General features: G+C 44.3%; 2 protein-coding genes across 21 annotated transcripts; one reads left to right on the top strand and one right to left on the bottom strand.

Annotated features, from left to right (window-relative positions):
- Positions 1–218: 218 nt before the first annotated feature.
- ranbp3b (RAN binding protein 3b) lies at positions 219–14,699 on the bottom strand. Of its 19 annotated transcripts, XM_078935140.1 has the most exons (19): positions 14,604–14,699; positions 14,393–14,496; positions 14,139–14,284; positions 12,514–12,569; positions 12,207–12,243; positions 12,042–12,119; positions 11,873–11,944; positions 9,547–9,612; positions 9,304–9,396; positions 8,475–8,584; positions 6,625–6,741; positions 6,357–6,457; positions 6,208–6,283; positions 6,036–6,132; positions 5,059–5,213; positions 4,860–4,980; positions 3,918–4,060; positions 3,479–3,668; positions 219–1,192 (listed from the first exon to the last, which is right to left on the bottom strand). In XM_078935140.1, exons 3-19 carry the CDS (start codon positions 14,158–14,160, stop codon positions 1,149–1,151), a joined length of 1,578 nt encoding a protein of 525 aa, XP_078791266.1. In that variant the 5' UTR covers positions 14,161–14,284; positions 14,393–14,496; positions 14,604–14,699; the 3' UTR covers positions 219–1,148. The 19 variants fall into 19 exon arrangements, with proteins under 19 accessions (XP_078791266.1, XP_078791271.1, XP_078791275.1 ...); XM_078935145.1 differs by lacking the exon at positions 9,304–9,396; XM_078935149.1 differs by lacking the exon at positions 9,304–9,396 and having other exon boundaries at positions 5,059–5,183.
- A 5,862-nt stretch (positions 14,700–20,561) lies between these two features.
- Positions 20,562–22,678, top strand: ccl25a (chemokine (C-C motif) ligand 25a). Of its 2 annotated transcripts, none has more exons than XM_020711263.1 (5): positions 20,562–20,659; positions 21,399–21,470; positions 21,676–21,793; positions 22,012–22,129; positions 22,209–22,678. In XM_020711263.1, exons 2-5 carry the CDS (start codon positions 21,407–21,409, stop codon positions 22,233–22,235), a joined length of 327 nt encoding a protein of 108 aa, XP_020566922.1. In that variant the 5' UTR covers positions 20,562–20,659; positions 21,399–21,406; the 3' UTR covers positions 22,236–22,678. The 2 variants fall into 2 exon arrangements, with proteins under 2 accessions (XP_020566922.1, XP_004079518.1); XM_004079470.5 differs by having other exon boundaries at positions 20,568–20,775.
- The last annotated feature ends 310 nt before the right edge of the window (positions 22,679–22,988 follow it).

The raw sequence follows: 22,988 nt of genomic DNA, 5'->3' as shown, positions 1-22,988 counted from the left end.
ATTTAGCAAATGAAAGGCGAGCGTCTATGGGGGAGAATCTTTACGGTGAGCACATAAGGAGCTGCGGTTCGGCTTCAGCCGCGTCCCGCGGACCCGCAGCAGGTCCGGTTTGGACGCCGGTGCAGGCAGAGCACGTTCAGAGCCGGCGGCCCGACCCGAAACTCATTCAGGACGTCGTCTTTCAGAGGAGGCGGAACAAAAGGTGAAAATGGAAAGAATTCTGTCCAAAATGGTTTATTTTGTAAAGGGGCAGCTGGAGATGAGAAAACATGGTGCACTACTAAATAATATATTCAAATGTACATGACATTCAGAGGGTATTACAGTTTTCACTCCCACACAGTCTGCATTCCAACAGCTTCTCCAAATGTACATGGATAAAAAGTTTATAGAAATGTCAACATAAAAATGTCTCAACACAAAAACAAAAACTCTTGGGATGATGAAGTGTCATGCAGAAGGTGGTTTCTCCGTTAGAAATGGCCGATTGAATGGATTAATCTCATCAGAAGCTACAATTTCAGAGGATTCGACCACATGAACCTGTGAGCGTCCAGAGGAACACGGTGGCAGTCGGGAGCGCTCCGGCGGCCGCCGCTACCCGGCACAGACGGGAACCGCCCCATGAAAACACAAAGTCACCGCCCAAATAAATTACATCTGCCAACCTAAAGCAGGGACTGGTCGGGATGGGGGGTTGAAGGATGGCTGCTCTATAAGGTGAAGGTCTACGGGACGCGTGGGGGCCAGAGGCGCTGCTGTAGAGCCAGTAGAAAGGTCCCATAGTAGAAACTGCAGTCTTAACATGTGCCGTTAATTCAAACGCAGAGGAAAACACCCTTACACTCATCAATATGATGAGCAGAAAAGTCCCAAACCAAAGCTTTGAAGTCTTTATTTTTGCTATCGGAATAAGAAAAAAATACTCGAAAACAAAAATAAAACACAAAACAGGAGAGGGGGGGGAACAAACAAGTCCAGATTTAACGTTGAATGCAGAGAAGACGACTGCACGGGTTGGGTGAGACACTCCGGCATGGGGGGTATTTCCTGGAGCTAGACTATCCAAAAGTACTGGTCTGGGTGACCTACATTGATCAAGGGTTGTCCGTGGAGATGCCTGAAGAAAAGGCGGTCCAAGAGCGGCGCTATGTGCTTCCTGCGGCCTGGCTCTCCCCTCCTTCTGAGTTACCTGCAGGGACAGAGCGACAGCGGGTTGACTGCAGCGGCCACACGCTCCACCACAGCACTGCTGGGTCCCATGGTGACGCATCTGTCTGTCTTCTGCAGCAACGAGACTCAATGCAAAGTTTGAAACGACGCACCGGATGGATCCGATACTCTCCAGAGCTCAGTCGACACGATAACCAAAAGCTCTACATTCACGAAAACCAACATCCACGGCACCAGAACCAGAACGCTGTCCAGGTCCTGAATGAACTCCAAGACTGGACTCGTGTGAGCAGATGGAAAGTCCTCAGATCCACTTTAAAGCTGTAGAAACCAGAGTCTGCAGAACCCGGCTCCACACCAGAGCAGAGACCGGTTCTGTCCACCTGCATCGACCACTGCTGACATTTACGTAGCTTCCTGCTGTCGGTTTTCTTCCTGAACCTCCTCAAACCTGGCGTCCACTTATTACCCCAGTCCTATTACCCCAGTAGTTCCTTCTGCCCGACTGGGGGTTAGCTCAAACGGCAGCTCGGGTCTGAAGAGGTCACGTTTTTTAGATTACTTTCACACTTATTGGAAGACTTTGTTCTGTTTGTTCCTCAAACGGAAAGAGGCGGAGCTTAAGGGGGCGTGTCAACCCCCTGTAAATGGACAGGTACGCCGATGCGTTCAAGGCCATCGTGGAGGCAGAATCCGCACAGGTGAGAACTGCTGCTGAGTAAACGTCTGGTGACTGAAAATGAGGGTTGTGCCGATTCCATCGTCCATCGTGACGTCAGTCAGCCATCATGATGGACGATACCATCGTCCATCATGATGGCTGACTGACGTCACGATGGAGAGATACCATCCTAATGCCACGCCCCCGCCACACTGCGAGTAGACGCCATAAGCCGCGGTTACATGAGCAAAATATCTTGATGGGATCAATGGTCGGATTAGAATTCAACCGTGTAGATGGGCCCAGAAAAATGTTTTCAGAATATAACAAACGTTCACATGGTCACACTTTTGGTCAGAAGAAATCATTCGCACATCCGCAGTAGTGTTGGAAATATTGGAAGAGGAAATGAGTTCCACTGAGAGGCTACATACATAGATATCTGGCAGCTCCGTAATAAACGAGATGATCTTCTAAACGTGCTTTTATTAATGAGCGCCTGTTCGCTCATCATTTTAATTCTAATCCGTGTGGTCAGTGCTTTTTCTGTGGAAGAATGGAGCTGGAAGAACGGTTAGATGAAGGCTAACACGCATTAACAACATTTAGCCTTTGATGAACATAAATCCATCTTGGCTGCACATAAATATGTGGGAATAACATCAGCCTTTATTTAGTCGGGACACGACTGGAAACACAAATCCTCGTGATTGTTTGAACGGTTTCTAAGGACTGAGCCACATTTCTGCTTTGAAGCTCACACACCGCCCCAAAGCCGCTGTGTGTGCTGGAAGTCCGAGCTCTGCCCGGACACACACTTTTACCGGGAGACCCGGTTCTCCTGAGTTCAGTAGCTCGTTCACCTAGAGCTGCGGGACGGATGGCAGTCCGAAGTCTCCCACAAATAGCGCACACGTAACAAAGCATCCTCCCTTCCCCTCAAACACAAAGTCCGTCTGTTCTGCTCAGAGACCCGTCGCTCGGTCCAATCGAGTGCAGGAGCGGACTTCTTCTTTTCCATTTTTGTTTTGTTAAAGTCACTTCCCTCAGTTCATAATGGATCATCGCAGATGAGTCATTAGTTGGGGAAAAAAATGATGAAGTAATGAAATAAAATAACGAATAATAATTATATAATAGAGAAAAATTACCCCCCCCCCCCCCCCCCGACTATATCATTGTCCATCACGATGGTTTACTGCAAACATCGTCAACTGACAATTTAAGGGACATCGTCCAACCCTACTGACAATAACAGTGGCCTGCTAAGGTGAGAACAACCGTGACTTTGTAGACAAACTCTGTACTGTTGATGGAAACAAACACGATACTGTTGATGTAAACAGTCCAACTAAAAGCTGGAAAAACTCAAGAAAATCTGCGTAATTCACCGACACTCGTCTCATTTTCCTCTTTAAACCGTATTTTCTACAGAACATCTGTCTGCAGTTTGTCGTTTCCTTTAAAGTCCAGCTCACGGCAGATGAACTGCAGTCAGCTGCATGTAAACAGAGAGCTCGCACATGTTTGGGGTCTGCCCCCGTCAGCTGATCAACACTCACTGTTTGCCTAAAAGCAGCAGGAAGACAAAAGAACCTGAACTCAAACCAAACAGGTGAAGGTGATGAAGGACTGATCCCTGACCTGCAGCAGGAGCAGAGGCTGCAGCAGACGCTTTGTCCTCTTCGTCGCTGTCGTCTTCGTTGGACTGTGGTACCTCTGCGTCAGGGATGGTCGTCGTCAGGGCCTCCGTTTCCTGCTCCGCTTTGCTCTTCAGAGCCAAGATCCGATGATGTAACGCAGCAGCCAGCTGCCCGATGTCTTTAGAGCTACCCTATAGGGGAGCAGCACATGCGTGTTCTCATGACACCGCCTCTTACACGTGAATCACATGGCCTCACTGCCCTGCATGCATCTGAGGCCAGTGTGATGTCAAACATGTGTGTTTGTCATGGACAGAAGCTCCGACCACCAAGCGGTTGAAGGTGGAGGAGCTTCATGTCAAACGGCATCAAACATCAGCGGATTCGATCTATTTTTCCAAATCCAATCCTCCAGAACCACCAAAAGCAGATCCACACACCGATATTAAGAAGACCTTGACGCCCTGGTCCTCCGTGTCCATGGCAGTGATTCGCACGCTCTTCTCGCTGGCTTTGTCCACCTGCATCTGCGGCCAGAGTTTGGTGTTGAGGATCAACCGCAGGCTGCCCTGGGTCCTCATCACTGCCAGAGGCGCATGCAAAAACAGACACGAGTGTTGAAATCCTCCCGCCACATGCTGGAGAGGTTAGTCCATGTTTAAGAGCTCTGACTCTCAATGAAAACACAAAACCGTCGGGAGGATTTTTCTGTTATGTAATCTGTGAGCTAGACATAAGTCAGGGAAAGTTAAACAAAAAGAATATTTACAATCACCTTGAAGTCTAAAATATGGTTTGAACTGGACATAATCAGGTTTTAAATCACTAAAGTAAAAAGCTTTACTTGTAAATTGTTTTCATTCCTTACTACAACATTCATTCTTTCTGTAATGAGAACCAGCTCTGAGCTCTTGGCCCACAACCATCAGGCTGTAAAGGAGCGTTTGATCTCTGAGGCAGGATGGGTCTCGCTGCAGCGCCCCCTGCTGGTCACAGCCGGCCTTACAACAACACATGGGTCTGAGCCCTCAGAGGTTTCTGGATTCACCGATGCTTCGCCCAGCACCACACCAGCAATCCTACATCATGAGGGTGTAGGAATGACCCCCACCCCCCACCCCCTAGTATGGTTTTCATTCAAAACTTTTACGCTGAAGGTCTCAAAAAGGGTCTCAGCTTTGAAATATGTTATGACAGTTATTTGGTGGGAATGAATGTTTGGAACACTACTACTTCAGTGGAGCTAATGTTAGACATTTTTTACATTATTTTGTCTTTGCATTTTTTGGATTTATATATTTTTACTAACAAGAGTCAGAATTTGTTGGTAAAGTCCGAACCCCCTCTGGAAGTAGCTCCCTTGACTTCTGCCAGAGGTTTACCTAGGCGGGACTGTAGGGCTCCATCTTCTGTGGAGGCCATGTCGTTGAGTCTCAGCAGCCCTCGACCTCTCTCTATCCACGACTGAGCTTTCTTCTCAAAAACGTACAACTTGCATTGCATCTGCAGCAAAGGCAAACAAACAAAACCTGCATCAGGGTCTGCAGTCCAGTCGGGCTTCCACCCCAGAGCGCTTCTCACCTGCAAGACGTTGCTTTCTGACTCCTCTCCAGTTTTCACGTCGACTTTCTCTAAGACGCACTTCTTGGCTGTGGCTTTGGTGTAAGCTGCTGCAGACTCCTCCAGGGACTCGGACACACTGTTGACTACACACACAGGAGGGCGTTCAGCCTCATCTGAAGGTCAACAAGAGTTTAACTTCAGATCAAAGACGGACATGAAAGCATCTTTCTAGATCCACACCAATGAAAAATGTATGTGTTCTCGTAGCATTTTTCTGATGGTAGAAATAAAGACAAGATTAAAACTGCATTTCTCAGTATTTCTGTAAATCGTTGTGAAACAGGCGCATATGAAAAAAAAATGCATGTGAAGCAGAAAATACGCTGGGCGGGGCCACAAGCTCCCAGCTCCGCCCCTTTCTGATGCATCCACTTTTTACAGTATTGCCACTGTTTTTGTTGCACCGCTAATGAGACTGGGGGTGTGAGGGGCTGTAAACAAAGAGCTCTCAGCCACAGACACAGGGAAGGGGGGGGTACAGGGTTGCTCCGCACCAACTTTCCCGCCCACAACTCCGCCCTGCAGAAACGATGTCCTAGAAAATCGATCTGAGTTTTTAGATTTTAGCTAAAAACTGCATGTTCCCGATGAAAAGACCACTTTGAAAACAGATCCAAGGATGATGGAAGACGACCAACTTAGGAAAAACTAAAATCCTGTGAATCCTCTAAACACTGGAGTCGCCGCCAGCGACATCAAGATAAGATGCTTTGCCATCGTTAGCATGAATCAGCTGATTCATGCTAACGATGGCGTTAACGGTAGTTGGAAGAACGTCAACACTGGCCCTACAGTTCTGGTGATCGGTAAGGATCCTGTAATTGACATGTGTTCGTGTGGTGGTGGTCAGTCACATGACCTCAGAACCGTCAGGCCCGTGACGGGGATGAAGTCATACATGCAGCATCTTTTCAGACAGCGGAGGCTTTTCCTACCTTTGTCTGTGGCTGTTTCCTGTGAGGGAGACTCTGAAGCAGGAGCAGCACAAACATCTTTACTTTCCTCACTGGATGCCTCTCCTTTAGGAGGACTCTGGAAACACAACAGCCATCATCACACGGGTTTCTTCTGAGGCAAAGCGCAGTTTTTCTGCGGAGCAACACTCACCAGAACCCGTTCAGACATATTCTGCCCAAACACAAACTTGGCTCCACTCTCTCCACTGTTTGAGGCATTTTTTGAACTGAAGTGGGAATGAAAACACGCCGGTTAGAGTTTCAAATAAAAGAATCATAAAAACAGTTAGACCTCCTCACCTTGGGGTGGAGATGTACTGTAAGAAATAATTTGTGCTCTCTGACTGACAGTCCGGTAGCAAACTATCCTTTGAGTTTTCTTCTGTGCTGCTGTTGTCCAACTGTTGGATGAAGAAGAAACATTAGGGATTTATTCACACAAACGGACACATTCATGTGTGTCATACATGCCAATATTCAGAGGGAAATCTAAAATAAACAACCCACACGCATGTATGTCAACATCAATGTGTCCCATAGGTTTACAGGTGAAAGACAAACAGCCCACCTTTGCTCTGTCTTTGATATTCTGACCAAACACAAACGATAGAGCTACAGATTTCTCGTTTTCTCTCCCGTCTTCATCTTTGCTGCCACTCTCTCCATCTTCCTGATTTTCAGGTTTCTAAAAACAGAAAAAGCATCAGGATTCATTTCTGTTCAGAGTCTCTTAAAACCAAACAGTCTCAGTTTTCATTTCAGAACCCAGTTCAAGTGCAGGTGTGGTTCTGCCAGAATGGACCCAATGGCAGTTCTTCTCAAATCTACCATCATTAACTCCATCCTGCTGTCACCCCAGAACCACAAAGCACTGGTTCCACAAACTCATCCTCCTCTCAGGATCTTCATCACAGTCAGAAAATGTACCAACATTTTTCAGAAATTATCCTTTTTTTTAAGACTACTGATGGTTTAGAAAGCAAACATTAGTCCTGAATGCTCCAATCATTTGGATGACAAGAAAAAGTCCAGATAAACAAACATCTGCCTCCTTGGACAGCTGCAAACACGCATTCGTCTTCATTTATTTCCTCAGTCTGTAGGATTCCTGGTTGATTCTTAAGTTATGCATGAATGATTTAGCGCTGAAACTGAAATTCATGATCACATGAAGGTCATGCTGTATGAAGCTAACATCTTAGATGCTCTACTTCCACAAAGACGCCAAGGTTTCCTGACTGTCTTCTTCTGATGGCCCCATCAGTCCAACAGGGCCTGACTTGGCTCAAGGACACTGGAGGAAATCAGCATGTTTTCATATAAATGAGCCCAATATAAAGCTAATAAAGATCGGAGCAGAAAACAGATTCTGTTCGACTCCACATTTAGGAACATTAGATGACAGAAAAGGGGTTTTAGCTCGTTAACACGAGTCCAGTGTTCCAGTATTTCCAGGTTTGTTATTGTGAGGAAAGAAGTCAGAACTGAACAGCATTTGCAAAAAACTGCAGTGAAAGTGGAGGAGTCCCACCAGCTGAGGAGTGAACCCCCTTAAGGAAGACGGCTCTGCAGGTTTTAGCTCTAAAGCCTTCCATGGATGACTCTATATTACTTTTTAAATCACGCTCTTCAGGCTGAATTCATGCTCAGCTGCCACCCTGGAGGCTGGAATTCAGGTCCAGGTGGACCAACCAGGAGGTGCAAGAAGGAGGAAACGAGGGCAAAGGCTAGAGAGAGGAGGATGCAGAGAGGGCGCCCCCTAAAGGGAGAAGCAGGAAGGGGAAAAAAACAAATTAAACCGTCTCCCCGTGGAGCGGTTTTATTTTCACTGAAACTTTACGTTTGTTTTTTTACAGGGCGCTGTGTTCTGCATCCTGATTGGCTTTAGACCTTGTCAATGGTCGTGTCTCCAGTGCAGAATGCGTCCACTTTGTTACATTTACAGACATTTTCCATCGGGATCAGATCTTTGTTTTCATTCTCTAATCCTGGACCTTTTTTTACTCTGTAGTTTGAGAGTTTAAATGAGAGAAAAGTGTGTAGATTTACAGCCTTAAAACATCTCTTCTTCACAGATTTCTCCTACTGCTGGTTCTTTTAGAACGTAACTCCCCCGATAATCTAATACTGTCATTCCAAATCTGTAAAAGTTACTTTTTGTTTCATGATTAAAGACATTTTGTAAAAACATAAACACGTCCTTCGTTCATGGTTATGGTGTCATCTGTTTCCGATGCATCGTAGCTGCTTTTCTCTTTTACGATTTTTCTGGGTGTGGTCAGAGCGAGCTTTGGACAACAGCGCCCCCCATTGAGCACCTGATTTGTGGGGGGGGTTAGTCAGCATTTATGCACATTTTAACAGAGACTGTCCCAGAGGAAGAGACCCAGACTAAACTGAACAGCAGTCATGTCTCACCAGTGACTTGGCCGATGGGGGTGAATGATCTTTGTTATTCAAGAAGAGCGACGGAGTCACAGACGCTCCATCTGATGTCTTTTTCACGCCATTGGTTCCACAACTGGAATCTAAAACCGTAGAAGGAATGTTAAAATGACCACCGTCGTTTTCACAGAGTCTGACCATCAATGAATGAAGTTTCTGCAGAGACTGAAATCCTTTAGCATGACTTTCTGCAACTTTGAGAACATCTTAACCATCTTTCACTACTTTTTAGAAAAGTTTCTGGTTTTTCCACTAAGAGACATTTTACTTATGACCTTTACAGATGTAGTAGATAGCCAAATACTTAGAAAATATTTGATTTAACACGGCACCAATCTATTCTTTACCGACACTTGAATAAAAACTTAATGAAACGTGACGATTTGGGGAAATATTTGAATGATTAAGTTAACGACAGGACATTTTTTAATAGAGCCTACATGAAATGTTCAGTAACCTGAAAGCCATTCATTAATAATTAGAAGATGTTTTTTTCTTGAGTCTTCACTCTTAAGCTGACTTCTAAAGCACTGTCATAACACGCGAGTGTCACAGGTCACAGGTTGTGAGGATAAACTCATTTTTAAATTCCTTGTATATTTTATTTGAACAAAAGGCCTGACTATCAGCGGTTATCATTAATTTATGAATAAGATTTTCTTTATCTACTACGGACAAGCTCTATATGCTGCACATTCTCAAACTCCCCTCAGAAATACAGTGCAGAGCTTCACCTGAACACTGAGTGTAGGCTAGAAGGGATTTTACTGTTTAATGCAGTCAAAGTGTAAAATGTACTCACTTGACTCTATATGTGATTTGGAGGGTGGAGCTTGGAGAACGGCGGGGCGGAGGACACTGCGTTGCTGTTCCTTGGGTTTCTGACTTGGGACGCCTATAACAGAGATTGGGATGTTTGGGATGTCTAAGTTCAATAAATACATAACCTAGCCCCTCCCCCTTTTTGCAGGATCTGTGTGACGTTTGTAAGTTGGAAGTCAAAGTACTTTCTATGCTAGTAAACACATGTAGAGCATGAGGTTACCTGAACTGGGGGCTTGTCCGTGTATTAGAGTCGGTGGCTTTAAGCGGAATCCCACAGGTTTCTCTTCTGGTGAGACAGCATGAGAGAAGAAAACAAATCAGGAGAAAAACTAGTGGAGAATAGCACAGTAACATATAATAGACATGTTCTTCCCCAACCACAGGTCCAGTTACCACAGCAACCTCAAGAGAGGCCGATGAGTTGTGTAGCAATCCAGTTCTTGTGCAATGGCATGGCAGCCTCTCTGGCGTCGGATCTATTTCTACTTTTGTCTTGCCAACTCTCTGGCTTTATTAGCTTGCATGACCTGCTCTAATCTGTGGCGAAGCAGAGAGCGCCACAGCAAAGGAAAAACAGTCAGGCCTGGTACAGGTCGGTGGTCAATAACGCTCCATCAGGTTAACGTGGAGTGTACATTCAGCTGGCAGGACACGGGCAGATAACGACCCCAAAGTGGTTTGTACTCAACACTTTTGTGGGAGCAACAAACATAATGTACTTTGCAAAACACAGAAATGTGGTAAATGCTGCGTTTCCCTTTTATGTGGTCACATTTGATCTGCCGCCGTCCAATAAATACCATCCTGCTGTTTATTCAGCTTTAAAAATTTGGCCTACATCCAACTCCCAAATGACCCGATTTTACTCCGGTTCCTCATCCTACCGGGCAGTTTGACGGTGCAAACACACAAATCCAACAACGTTTAGAAAGAAGCTCCCCAGAGCTGTAAAAAAAACGATTTACAGGAGGAATTGGTGCTGATCAGTGTGTCTGATCTGTTGATGTAAATCATTCAATCACGTGATCTTGTTGGTGTGTTTTTTCTCTGTACTTTTGTTTTTAAAGCAGTGAAATGTGACATGAATAATGTTGGATTTTACCAAAAGCACAGACTCTTCTGCAGGCAGACGTCTGTTCTGTTCATGCATGGAAAACCTCCTAAACTACAGTCTTGTTCTACAAATTACTCATCCTTAGGTTAAATATCAAGCCTGTTGGCTTTTAAATATTCTCTGTTCATATCAACTGGGGATGTAGGGAAAATCAATTTGGCGATATATTGCGATTTTTGTATCGATTTAAAATGCTGTCCAGACGACATTTATTTAATTATTGATGACCGTCCTTAAGCGTCTGGGATGGGTACCGAACCGAACCTCTGTGCCACGTTGTTGCCATATAAAAACGCAGGTTGTGGTGATTTTTAGAGGGCTCCAGATGAGAACAAGTCTCACATGTATCGCGATACGCATCGCCAGACTCGTCGATACCCACCCCTAATATCAACAAATGAATGAGTTGTCAAAAAGAATTACATTACATTTTCTCGCCTAACAGATTTTTTTTCTGTGTAATTTTATTTATTTATTTTTTCTGCGCCACGATTGGCTGTAGACCATGTCAATCAATCTCGGTGAGGTGTTTTCTGTTCAGAATCCGTGCAGTTTGCTGCATAAAAATAAATCTTCAATCATGATCACTTCTGTGTTTTTATTCTTTAAAACTGTTCGTATTCATCTGTGAAGGTTTGAACTTTGAGTTTAAACAAGAGAGAAATGTGTGAGAATGTCTGTCTGAGAAAAGTCTATAGTGTGTAGTGAGGAGTTTTACTGCCTTAAAACATATAGAATAATCCTACTTTGTGGATTTTGTTCATTACTGATTGCTGGACAATTTAAACATGTAGTTGTAGAGTTAGATAAGCTAATTCCACATGAAGGAGGATCCCTCCTTCATGTGGACACCCCTGAGGTTTCTCCTTTTTTCCAGAATCCGTTTATTTTTAGAAGTTTTTCTTTACAGAGAAGGAGGGTCTAAGGTCAGGGATGCTTAGTTTAGTTTATTTTAGTCCGTTTAGTTAGTTCAGTTTAGAAATTTCCTATACAAATCTATGCATTCATGATCCTTTTGGTTTTATGTTTACTTTCCAATTACCGGTACAAAGCCCATTGTTGTGATTTTGGGCCATAGAAATAAAATTGAATTGATTCGTTTTAGAACGCATCTGTAATGACAAACGAGGGAACTCCGCATCAGCATTACGTTACAATCATCCATCAGTAATGACATCAGATCCATTACTTAAGGAAATATTGACAGCTTTAAGGTAAAGAGAGCAGACATGCCAGCCTTTCACCAAACTCAACACAAACACTGCAGATAACCACGACTCTCAAAGCAGATATTGTTACATATTACACTTGAACCAAGAAAGTGTTACCATTACGTGGATATATAAGTGTTTTCTTAGGCTGGGCTATGCTAAAGAGTATTTATTCAGGAGAGAAGAGAAAAGTGGACCTTCTGAAGGCCTGCGTTTCTCACCTGGCTCAGAGTCTGAATTCCCAGTGGGCGACTGGCAGAAACTTGAGGGCATGAATACATTGTTCTTGGGAACTGCAAAGCAGCAGACACCGCCGTCAGCATACAAATCCATGCATAATGTGAAAACCAGAAAAAGAAAAGGCCATGCTTATTTACAAAATGTCCTTACCAGAATGTGGGGGCGGGAATGACGAGGTTCTTTCCCTTTTCACAGGAGGACAATAACTTCCCTCATCTTTATCTGAATCTGAAAGTTGTAGCCAGAAAAGGATCAGCAATCAAGTTATAGAGACACACAGTAAATGCAGACGTTTATTTGAGAAATCTTCTTAACCTTCTCCATCCTCTGCACTCGAGCCTTCTGCAGATCGCTGTCAAAGAGAGCAACAACATATTTAAATGGGTAAAAATAAATAGCAAACAAACCAGTAAGAGAAATCCACATTTTGTGTTTGTTCTTGAATCTTTATGGATTAAATAACTTTCATGATCATTTGGGTTTTATTTTGTTCAGATAGTTTTAACTCTATCACATGTGGTCCATCTGTATGTGCTCGTCCATCGGTGTGCATTGTTCCAAACAAAACAAAATCACAAAGAATAAAATATGACATCAACACATCCAACATAAAGAAACGTACCTTCTGAGCTTTATCTTTTTGGAAAACAAACACAGGAGGTGCAATGGCAGGCTTGTCTGTCAAGAAGAGAGGTAGGCTGGTCATCCAAGCACCAAGGACCTGAACCAGCCGCTGTGACTGAAATCTAACGTTTAAATTACCTACAATAAATTAAAAAGTGGTTCCCAGGCGACAGCCAGTGAACATTAAGATCAACCAATTGTTGACTCAACATTCATTACAAGATGAGCAGAATATTAATAAGCAGATATAAAGTCAGTCAGGAATTTCAGAAGTTTGGACCAAGAGAACAACAAATAGGAGGGTTTGTGAAGATGTTTGGAAAAATAACCACCAACATTTCATGACAAATACAGAAATAAACTCCCAGTTTGACTAAATGTAAGAACATTCAACCCTATGGGGGTCCAGATCATGAAGCTCGGGATGAAATATGGGAAAACAATTAAAAACAACCATCTTAATGTAAATGTGTATGACAGACGCAAACTTTGGGGGATTTTCGGAACACTTTCCTCACGTTCAGCGACACCAGACAAAGGTTTCCGTCCGAACCAGGCCCATTATACTCGGAGCAGGTGTAGCGTCCCCGCCGCGAGCTTTGTCCGGGAAAGCATGCGTGACAGGCCGCCTGGCTGTCCAGCGGGCTGCGCGGGACTGGGCATCCCGCACATTCATGACAGCCCCGCGGTTCATGACGTTAACGAGGAAACTGTTCTAAACCCAAAGCCTGCCAATGTGGGTCACACAAGTGTTGTAAATCCCCTTCCTAAACATTTACAGCTCATCGGGGAAAATACGATAACGAACGGCGGCGGCGTCTATTTTCCGTCATTCGTGAAGAAGACGCTGCCGGCGGATGCTAACAACTAGTACTTTTAACCATCTGACCCTTTCCAGCACATAGACGCCGCCACTGCTACAAAGCTGTGCATATGTAGTAGCTTACATGCTATGGTTAGCTTGCTAATTCGCTTCATCCTGCTTGAGTCATCTCTCCTTTACAACTCCCGCCACCAGAGCCGCTAAAACTGTAGACACACCGTAGACTCACGAAAACCACAAATGCATTTACGTGAAATTAACGGCCATTCTTCCGCAAACTGTTAACAACTCATAGCATAATGGGGGTGGGGGGGCTTTCTTACTCTACCCGCCTAAATAAGCGCTTCTCGATTCCGCAAATTGACCGATCAGCCAGACACAACGACGTCCTTCTGCGCGCTCTGTACCGGGCAGACCGGTGATGTCAGAACCTGTGCTTACGGTCACGTACTTAATGTGGAGGATCGTTTGGGACAAAGCATCCGGCAGGTTAGATACGCGGGTCCACAAATGCCAATAGAAAGTGGCTATTAATAGCCAAATGCTCGCAGTGGGGGGGTAAGCCGGCTAGTGACAAACAGCCAATCCAGGAATTAGCCTCAGCCCAGGCGTTAGCATTGTTAGCATGTTTGCTATCGTTTCGCTTTTCAAAACGTTCCTGGGCGACATTTCTCCGACGATCAACATTTGCGGGCGACAGAGCGCCTCCTCGCCGCTCGCCCTACTCGCGCAGCACCTGTGTGCAAACTGAAAATCCGCAGCGGAGGCGCGTTTTTTCCCCGTTTCTGCTACCTACTCACCTTCGTTTGCCAAGTCCGCCATTTTACTTCGACGCTCACACACCCACAACCCACCGCGCAGATAAGACGAGCCGCGCGGCGGAGCAGGGCCTCAGCCTGCAGCCGGCTCTCCGGGGCCTCTGACCGAGGGCCACACCGCAGGGGCCCTGCGAGAGGAAGACATGTCCCAGAAAGAACCGCAGGGCCAAAATGGAAAAGAAATGTCTGCGAGCTCAGTTAGACTATCAACTGTTGTAATTTTTCATATACTGTACCTCAACTTGTGTATTCTTGACAAGGTGCCTTTTTAATGTAGGGGTCTGTGAACTCCTTTTTATTGATTGGACCATGAGTCTGGAATAAATTATGTCTATCTATCCTAGAGCAGCAAATACAAAAAACATCAATGACCTACAAATACCAGCAGAGACTAAACACAACAATCCACTTTGTTTTGAACATTTCTGTTAATAAAGTTTTCTGAACCTGGTTTTTCAATTTGAGTTAAATTATCCAGACTTTTGGAGGGAGTTCCTGGTTCAGGTGTTTTGGTGTCTGTTCCTATTTGTAGTTGTTCATTTGAACCACATGAGGAACACGATGCTGCATTTGGGACTCCGTGCTGTTTCCTGTCTTTTTCTTTGTGTTTCATCATTCACACAGCATATACATGTGCAAAAAATATGACGGAAAATAAGATTTATTACAAGATATAATAATCTGAAAAACATTTACAGAAAAAAAGTACAAAGAAGCAAATCCAAAACTGTACAGAAGAAAAATGAAATAACATGGCAGCACTTCTGCAGTGAAGTTACTGAAACAGTTTGGATCTGACTGTGGTTCACTGAGGGGGGAGGACTCTATGAAAGACATTTTTAAAAAGCCCATAAAATGCTTTGATACACATTTCATATACCGTCTCCTTTCAGAAGAGTCTCTTTCCCTGATTGTGTAAATAACAGTGTGATTTCCTAAAGTTGTCATCGAGCTACAATGATGTTCAGTTCATCAGCATATGGAGTTTAGTAGATTTACACGAATGTTTCCCAGTTTTGATGTCAGATTCACCCAAATGTATTTCAAATCTGCATGACATACCTGTTTTATGCCACTAGAGGACAACCTCACTTTAGGTAGATCCAGGAGGGTTAAGTCCACGTGACCCCACTGCTGACCTAAAACCATTCATAAAAGTAGAGAATAAAACGTGAATTCATTGTTTTTACATAAATGTTTACATAGTACCTTTACTCAAAGCCCTCTGTTGTTTTGTGATACTTCCATTGAAACAGTGGTGTGGCTCATGTCTGAGCCTCTTTTCTCCACTTCTCACACGCTCTCATCTTTCTTTCTGTCAAAACACCTCCATCAGACATTAACAACACTCTAAAATCCTGCATAAATTAAGACAAAACAGTAAAAAGCAGAAGAAAAGCACTTCAGTCTGATGGCCGACTTCTGGTGAAGAAAAGGCTTGATGCAGAGTTTTTTGTGTTTGTCTGCACCAAAGCATGTTAACAGAAATGTCCTGACAGATGAATTCATGAAGTTCCCCAGGCTGCAGTCAGACAAGCTGCTGCATGTGTTTGTGATGTGTGCTGCAGAGCAAAGCTTGGCTTGTACTTCAGACCGTAACAGTTTCTCTTTTTCTGCCTTCCATTAGCGGAGCCACCGGCCTTTGACATCCTCGTTACATAACGTACACAGTCATTTTGGGGGCGAGCCAGGAGCATTAGCTCTCTAACCTTCCACCACTCGGAAAGCAGACATTCCAGCATGACATTCCCAGAAGCTCGGTGAACTCTGAGCTCCTCTTTCTGTTTCTCACAGTATTGAAACAGATACCTGAAGATGAAACTTATGGGGGGATTTCAGTGGAAACAAACAACACCCCCCCCCCCCCCCCCCCCACTGTGTTTGATAGCATCTTTTCCTTGGGAATCAACAGAATCTTCCCGTTTGGTTCTGAGGTCTATGGAGAGGTCAGCTGCCAGACCGGACTCATCCCCGGTAACTACAGTCCACATGAAGGAGAAAGTTCAAAACCTACAGGAACACGCGTGAAGAACCGTCTTCCATCATCCCTCCAGGAGACGCTTCGTCCAGACCCCCGTGTGGCAGGACCCTCTCCTAACCTCGCCGTGTGTTTGTTCAGCTGTGTGGACATGTTGCTGTGTGATTAATGGACAGCCGGCCGGGGAGGGGCCCTCGCTCAGTATCTGTTCAAATAAGCTCCTGGCCCCCCAAACCCCCAGGAATAAGGGGATGTAGCAAATGGATCAGGGGCATTAATTGAATTTTGGAGGATATTGGACCTCAGGGATCTGTTGCACAATGCCGGATAAGTGGCTTAGTGGGGTGACTTCAGGTTTGACTTAAGGCCTGTAGTGTTAGAAAGGTAGTTCACCTTGATGCAGGTGAAGCTGCTCAGGAACAGATTATGTTCCTGAGATAAAACATTTTTTTTAAAGTGCTCTCACTAATTCATTCTGTTACACAATAAAAAGCCATCTGTGTGTCTGAGGATGTGCAGGACAGCAGAAAACAAAGACAAATCATGGGATTAAAAACAGGTGAATTAGGGTGAAATCATCTGGGATTTGTGTTTATTGATGTAAAAATATGGATTAGGAGGTCATAAAAAGGGTTTGTGACAAAGAAGCATGAATATTTTAGATGACATTTCCAAGCAACAAAAGAAAATTGTTCCCAGTGGCCTTTTAATTGTGATTCTGACGTTTTTAGCAAAAATTAAAAAAAAACTGTGTCGTTCTCTAGGACATAGTTTCTGCAGAGCGGCAGGAGTTTATTCAAATTCACCTCTGAGTTGTGGGCAGGACTGTTGGAGCGGAGTAAGCCTTCCCTGACTTCCCATCATCTCTTTGTTTACATGTTCTCCTGCTAGCTTACAGCCCCCCACACCCCCATCCTAACATCAGCGGTGCAACAAAAACAGCAGCAACATCAGATCCATCCGTCGATTCCAGCTCGGACCAGGAAAACAAAGACGTTCATGGATCTGTTGGTCTGCAGGTGGAGGATCAGAAAGGGGCGGGGCAGGGAGACTGTGGCTCCACCCACTGTATTTTCTACGTGACAAATAGGATATTTTTCAAACTGCATTTTTTCGTCTGCTCCAGATCCACAACGATTTGAATAAAGAAAAACTCAGAAATGCAGTTTATTATTCATAGTCTCTATATTCTTCCTCCGTCACCATAAACATGCTTCAAGAACATTTTCAAACACCAAAAACACAATTTTCATCTGAGTGGGGCTGTAAGGACGGATCTCCTCATTATTTTATGATGAAACAAAGTTTGCTGTGTCCGCATGGGAGTCTGCAAATCCTAATTTATTTACCCGTTATTTAACCAGGAAAGCATCTGAGATCTGCAGATCGGTTTTTGAAGGGAGTCCTGGCTAAGAGGCAGATTACAACACAACCTTTAAAACAATTCAAACAGATTCCAAATAACAACATGTTCTGGTTTCATTTTCAGCTTCTTCAGAACAGCATCAGGTAGAGAAGATAATGCAAACTCCTCTCAGAAATGACTCAGCCAGGATTTGAACCAGGGCCTCCTCGCTGAGGGTGATAACCACTCTACCACCATGCAGCCTCCCCAATGAGTCCCTGGTATATATATATATATATACATCTCTGTGTGGCCAAAGAAGGCCGTCCAGTTCATGAGTACAGGTCACAGTGATGAATCACCAATGTGATGAAAAGTAGCGCCTTCATTCAGTCTGCAGCTCTTTACTTGTTTAGTTTACTCCTTATTGTTCCAAAAACAGTCTGATGAATGGCTCCTTCTTTCAAACACTCATTAAACGATAAAACTCCACTTCATTCTGTCTGAAAGGAGCGCTGACGGCCACACAATGCATCTTCATGCGGCGGCGGACCATCAACTATTCTGACAAATGAAAGTGCGATTAATCCTTTGGGATTTTTTGGAAATGCAGGCCAAGAATGGGGATTTTCACCGATAGTTTTAATTTCTATTCGTCACAAGAAGATGCAGTTTGTCTTGCCAATAAATTTTCTATTTATTGTGGCTGTGGTTAAAGTCGCAAACAAAACAAGACCAGAGTTGTATGAAGCTGAAGCAATAGGTGAATAAATCATGTCAAACCCAGTCTGTCAGCCGTTTGTAATGCATTCCCACAATCCTCTGAGAGAACATGAACAGTGTTTTGAATTTGCAACCAGTTTGTCTCTGATCCGCGACGGCACTGAAAGCGAAAAAACTTTAACGTGCTGCTTCACTGCAACCTGGCAGATTGTGTTAACAAAAACACAAATGTGAGCCGCACTATCAAATGTCCTCGAAGAAGGTGAGATCCCAGGGAGCTGGAACTCCTCTAAAAACAACACATCACGCTGATGTCAGGACCAAACAGGAAGAACTGCATCTCCTGAATCTGGAAATGCAGCCTGTGTTGGGGGTTTGTCTTTAGCTGCTCCCTTTAGGAGGCACCGTCCACCTCCATCCTCCTCTGCATGCTCCTCACACATCCTCCTCTACATCCATGAACCTCCTCTTTCCTGGTAGCTTCAACCTCAACATCTTTTTACCAACATCATCCTCTTATCGTGTCCAAACATCTCCACCTGCTTCCCTGCATGGATCTCCAGAACATCTACCATGATCCTCTGATGGATTCAATGATCCATCCTGAGAGAACCTCAGCCTCTTCATCACTGCTACCTCCTGCTCAGCCTCCCGTTTTTACATCCGAGCCACTGGATGTTCCTCCACTGCTCTCACTACAGATCACGGTGTCATCTGCAAACTTAATGATCCACAGAGATTCCTGTCTAGGCTTATCTGTCGGTCTTTCCATCGCCACAGCAAACAAGAAGGAGCTCAAAGCTGGTTGTTGGTGTGGTCCCACCTCCACCTTCAACTGTCACAACATCTCACCGCTGTCTTCCAGCTCTCATTAATGTGCTGAACAACTTTAACGTTCTCTTCTGCTTCTCCAGACTTCCCCATCCAAACCACAGCTTGTCCCTGGATCCCGTTGTAGCTGTTCTCCAGATCTACAAAGACCCAATAAACTCCTTCTGACCTTCTCTGATCATCTCAAGAAAGATCTTCAAAACTAATCTGTGGTTCTCGTCCTCTGAATGTAACCATGTTGCTCACAAATGTTCAGTCATCTGAAAGAATCTCCCAAAGTCAGTTTCACCTCCACCCTAAAACTCTCATAGGACTCCACCTTTTGGTCCTCTGCTCTGCTCCCTTCATCTTCCTCACCATCAGAGTCATCCTCACACCTCCACCCTCTGCTGTCTGACCCTATCCATCCTCATCTTTACAACTGATTTCAATTCAGTTTTATTTACTGTACAGACCAAAAGTTTGGACACGCCTTCCCAAACTTTTGGTCTGTACTGCATATGACCCACTTTCACATCACAGTGGTCTCAACAGGCTTCACAAAATGTACAAAACCTAATATCAGTTCTGAAATACCACAGCTGATTGTTAAACTAAACTGGCGTCCCTGATCTTAGACCCTCCTTCTAGATATGGAAAAACTCCTAAAAGAACAGAAAAAACCTCAGGGGTATCCACATGAAGGAGGGATCCTCCCCCAGGACGGACAGGCCATGTACCAGAACTCATAGAGAGAATTGGCTTATCTAACTCTACAACTACATGTTTAAATAGTCCAGCAGAGGATCTTCATCCAGATGGAGTTGGGGTCTAGTTGACATTCTGAAATGTCTGCAAACATGGAACGATCTCATCTTCTCCTCACTCCTCTTTTTTCTTTCAAAGCTCTTCTTCCAAGTCCTTCAATCCCGTCTTCCATCTTCTGCACAAACACACCATCCTTCCATGACCTGCAGCTCCTCCTTTTCTGTTTGGTGACCCGTCTACCCGGTGAAGAAACCCCTTCACAGTGTTTGTGCAGCCGAAGCCTCAGAAACACTTTTCTGTGTTAAAAGTAGCACATTTCAATAGGCCTCCCTCAGAACATTCCAGAAGAAGTCATTTCTGAATAATAAATCCAAATTCTGTCACCTTTTTCCCGTCGAGCCGATGCCTGAAGCAGTTTGGCTCGGCTCCTGAAACGTTTGTCATCATTTAGAACAAAAGCTTGATTGTTAGTTATTTTTTCCAAGGAGCAGCAGCTCAATCTGCACAGCTTTTAGTTTTCTATCTGGTGACATAAATGACGATTGAGGGTGCAAAGCAAATGAAAAGTCACGGCTTCTGTGTGGATGATTTCCAGTTACAGCCTCTAAACGAAGCTCCATAAAGCCCAAAGATCTGACTTTATGGTCTCTTCAAATGATGATTGCGCAATTAAAAAATGAAAAGAGGCTTTCCTTTATCTGCAAGCTCTGCTGCAGCTTTTGTGTGTGAACATGCAGATGCAGCTGTTTTCATTCTGTTCACAGCGAGAAACTTTCAGAACACCAAGATCTCCGTGGAGTCGGCTGCAGACGCTGTAGATCCGTTCTGAGCTCAATCCAAACGTTGAAACGGAAAGGAAAGATGAGCCCAGGTGCAAAGGTGAGCCCGTTTATGGAAATATGAGCCTGCTGAGGTGCTGCCCTATATAAGAGCGAGCTGCCTGAAAGCTGCAGACACATGGACTGAGACACAGCCGTCTGCAGCACCAACTGGAGGTATGCTGCTCACTCCCTCACAGCTTGGAACCATAGAAATGGTTTTTTTGAATGCATGCTTACAGCATTATAAGGAAGGTTGGGTTTGGTTGAAAATGATAAAACATAACTTAGTTTGCATGTTCGTGAGTTTAGGAGCTGAGATTTTTCTGTTCCACAACACGGAAATGATTTTAATTGGATCTGCAACAACCGAATGTTTCCAGAAAAAGTTTTTGCTTTTCTGACTTAAGAAAAGATCGTTCTTTATTCGTCCCACAAAGAGGACATTTCAGTGTTGCAGCATTACAGACAGAAATAATGAAGTACAGATAAAATAAAGAGTGAATATATTGCAATATTTACAAAAACTTACAGAGAAAAAATGCAACAAAAATCTTATCAAGAAAGTTTTCAACAGCAAAATAATCTTAGTTTGAGAAAACATGTTTTACTGACAGGAATTGTTTTCCTAAGTTCTTGGAAAGAGCTTTTTTTTTTTGGTTCTTTAAAGAAAATCTTCCAGTGAGGTTTTCCTTTGTGTGGAATCACCACGACTGCGGCGTCTCAGGTGGGACCTGCAGGTGGGGGGCAGGAGAGGGGAACCACTCTCATGTTTTGAAAGTCGTCATGTCTTCCTGCAGATTTAACCATGAGGTTCCACGCCCTGTCCCTTCTGCTCATCCTCTGCTGTGTCTGTCTCGCAGCGACACAAGGTAAGGCGTGAAAACAACTGCAGAGCAGCGCAGCGTCTGGCATATCTCAATGCAATAAAGAGAAAACGATAAAACCAGGGCTGGTGGGGGGGTTTATGGTTGTTTGGATGCTTGGGACTTCATGCTCTGTTCTCGTCTCCGTCACTAACGGCTTTGATTGTTTTGAGTTTGTTGATGCGGTTTGGTTGACCGCCTGCTCTTGCAGTGTCCTACGATGACTGCTGTCTGAAGTATGTCAGAAAACTGAGCCGCGGCACTCAAAAACACGCCATAGCTTACAAGATCCAGAAGGCAGATGGAGGCTGCAACATCTCTGCCCTCGTGTGAGTGCTCAAACACCACCATGTCCGTTTCCTCAGACTCCCAACTCTTCCCTTATTTGATTTGATTTGATTTGAAACGTTTTGTTTTAAGCAATCAAAGCAAGAATGATGCAAGAAACAATACAATCAGCAGCCATACGTTCATGCAAAGACGTATTAAACTTTGGAAAATTAGACAGCAGGACATTGTTGCTAAAGTAGAACGTTTGGTTGCATAGCTTCATCATGAAGAGGGGTCGGATGATCTGTGCCAACCCCAATGAGACGTGGGCCGTGACGCTGAAGGAGAACCTTGATGCCAAGAGCGCCAAACAGATCCCCAGAGACTCCAGGAAGGTAACCGCCACGCGTTCTTTGGTCAGATGACTGGACAAACAACTACAAAAACGTGGGCTGATGTTCTTTGTTTTTACAGCTCCGCCCACTTTCAAGAAAAGGCTGAGGGTGAAGGTTTACTGCAGCCGCCGCTGTTCATCCATCAACCCTCACTATCTGATGATTGAGCAACAGGCCGTTTGTTCTTGTTTTATGGCGTCTTTCTGGAAGGCGGGTGGGGAGGCCGCTTTTGCTTTCACTCTGTAATAAAAGAGGTCAGAAGCGGGTCCAGAGTCCAGCAGAACTTTGTTCCGGACTTTTGAAGCTCTCATAACCACATGGCTGCTTCCGTGTGTCACAACCAGGATCCGATGAGGACAGAGCTTTCTGATGATCATCTGTTTGTTGAACTCTTGGTGATCTGACCTCTTCAGCTGTTCCTTCTGACATGTGTGCCACAGAAATGAAGATGTTTTCTCTTCATTTGTCTTTTTTTGTCCAGCTTATCCCATATTTTTGTTATTACGGTATGAAAATGTAACAAGATCAATAAAGTGTCTTTTTACATTATCTGTGTTTCTTTTGGTGTTTGTTCTAACTTTGTGAAAACTAATAAATGTTTCAAGGACAAGTTTTTAGCTTTTGAACATCAATCCAAACAATAAATAAAAGCACAATGATAAAGCGTGGCTGGTGTGTAATTAGTTCCACCTTAAGAGACCCGGCAGTAACGAAAGGAGGGCTGTGTGGTTTTGCTGACTCACTGCTTTTGATGCAGAAATGTTTCTGCAGCTCCCACAGATTGGTTTGGATGTTGATCAGAGACTTTCAGGAAACCTTCATCTCTGCTCATTCGTTTGCATGTTCTTCTCGGGGAAGG

This window comes from Oryzias latipes, chromosome 17, assembly GCF_053564925.1.
Source record: "Oryzias latipes strain Hd-rR chromosome 17, Olatipes_Hd-rR_3.1".
NCBI classification, from domain to species: domain Eukaryota; kingdom Metazoa; phylum Chordata; class Actinopteri; order Beloniformes; family Adrianichthyidae; genus Oryzias; species Oryzias latipes.
The sequence above is the reverse complement of the archived record's forward strand: the minus strand, read 5'-3'. Positions and strand labels throughout refer to the sequence as shown.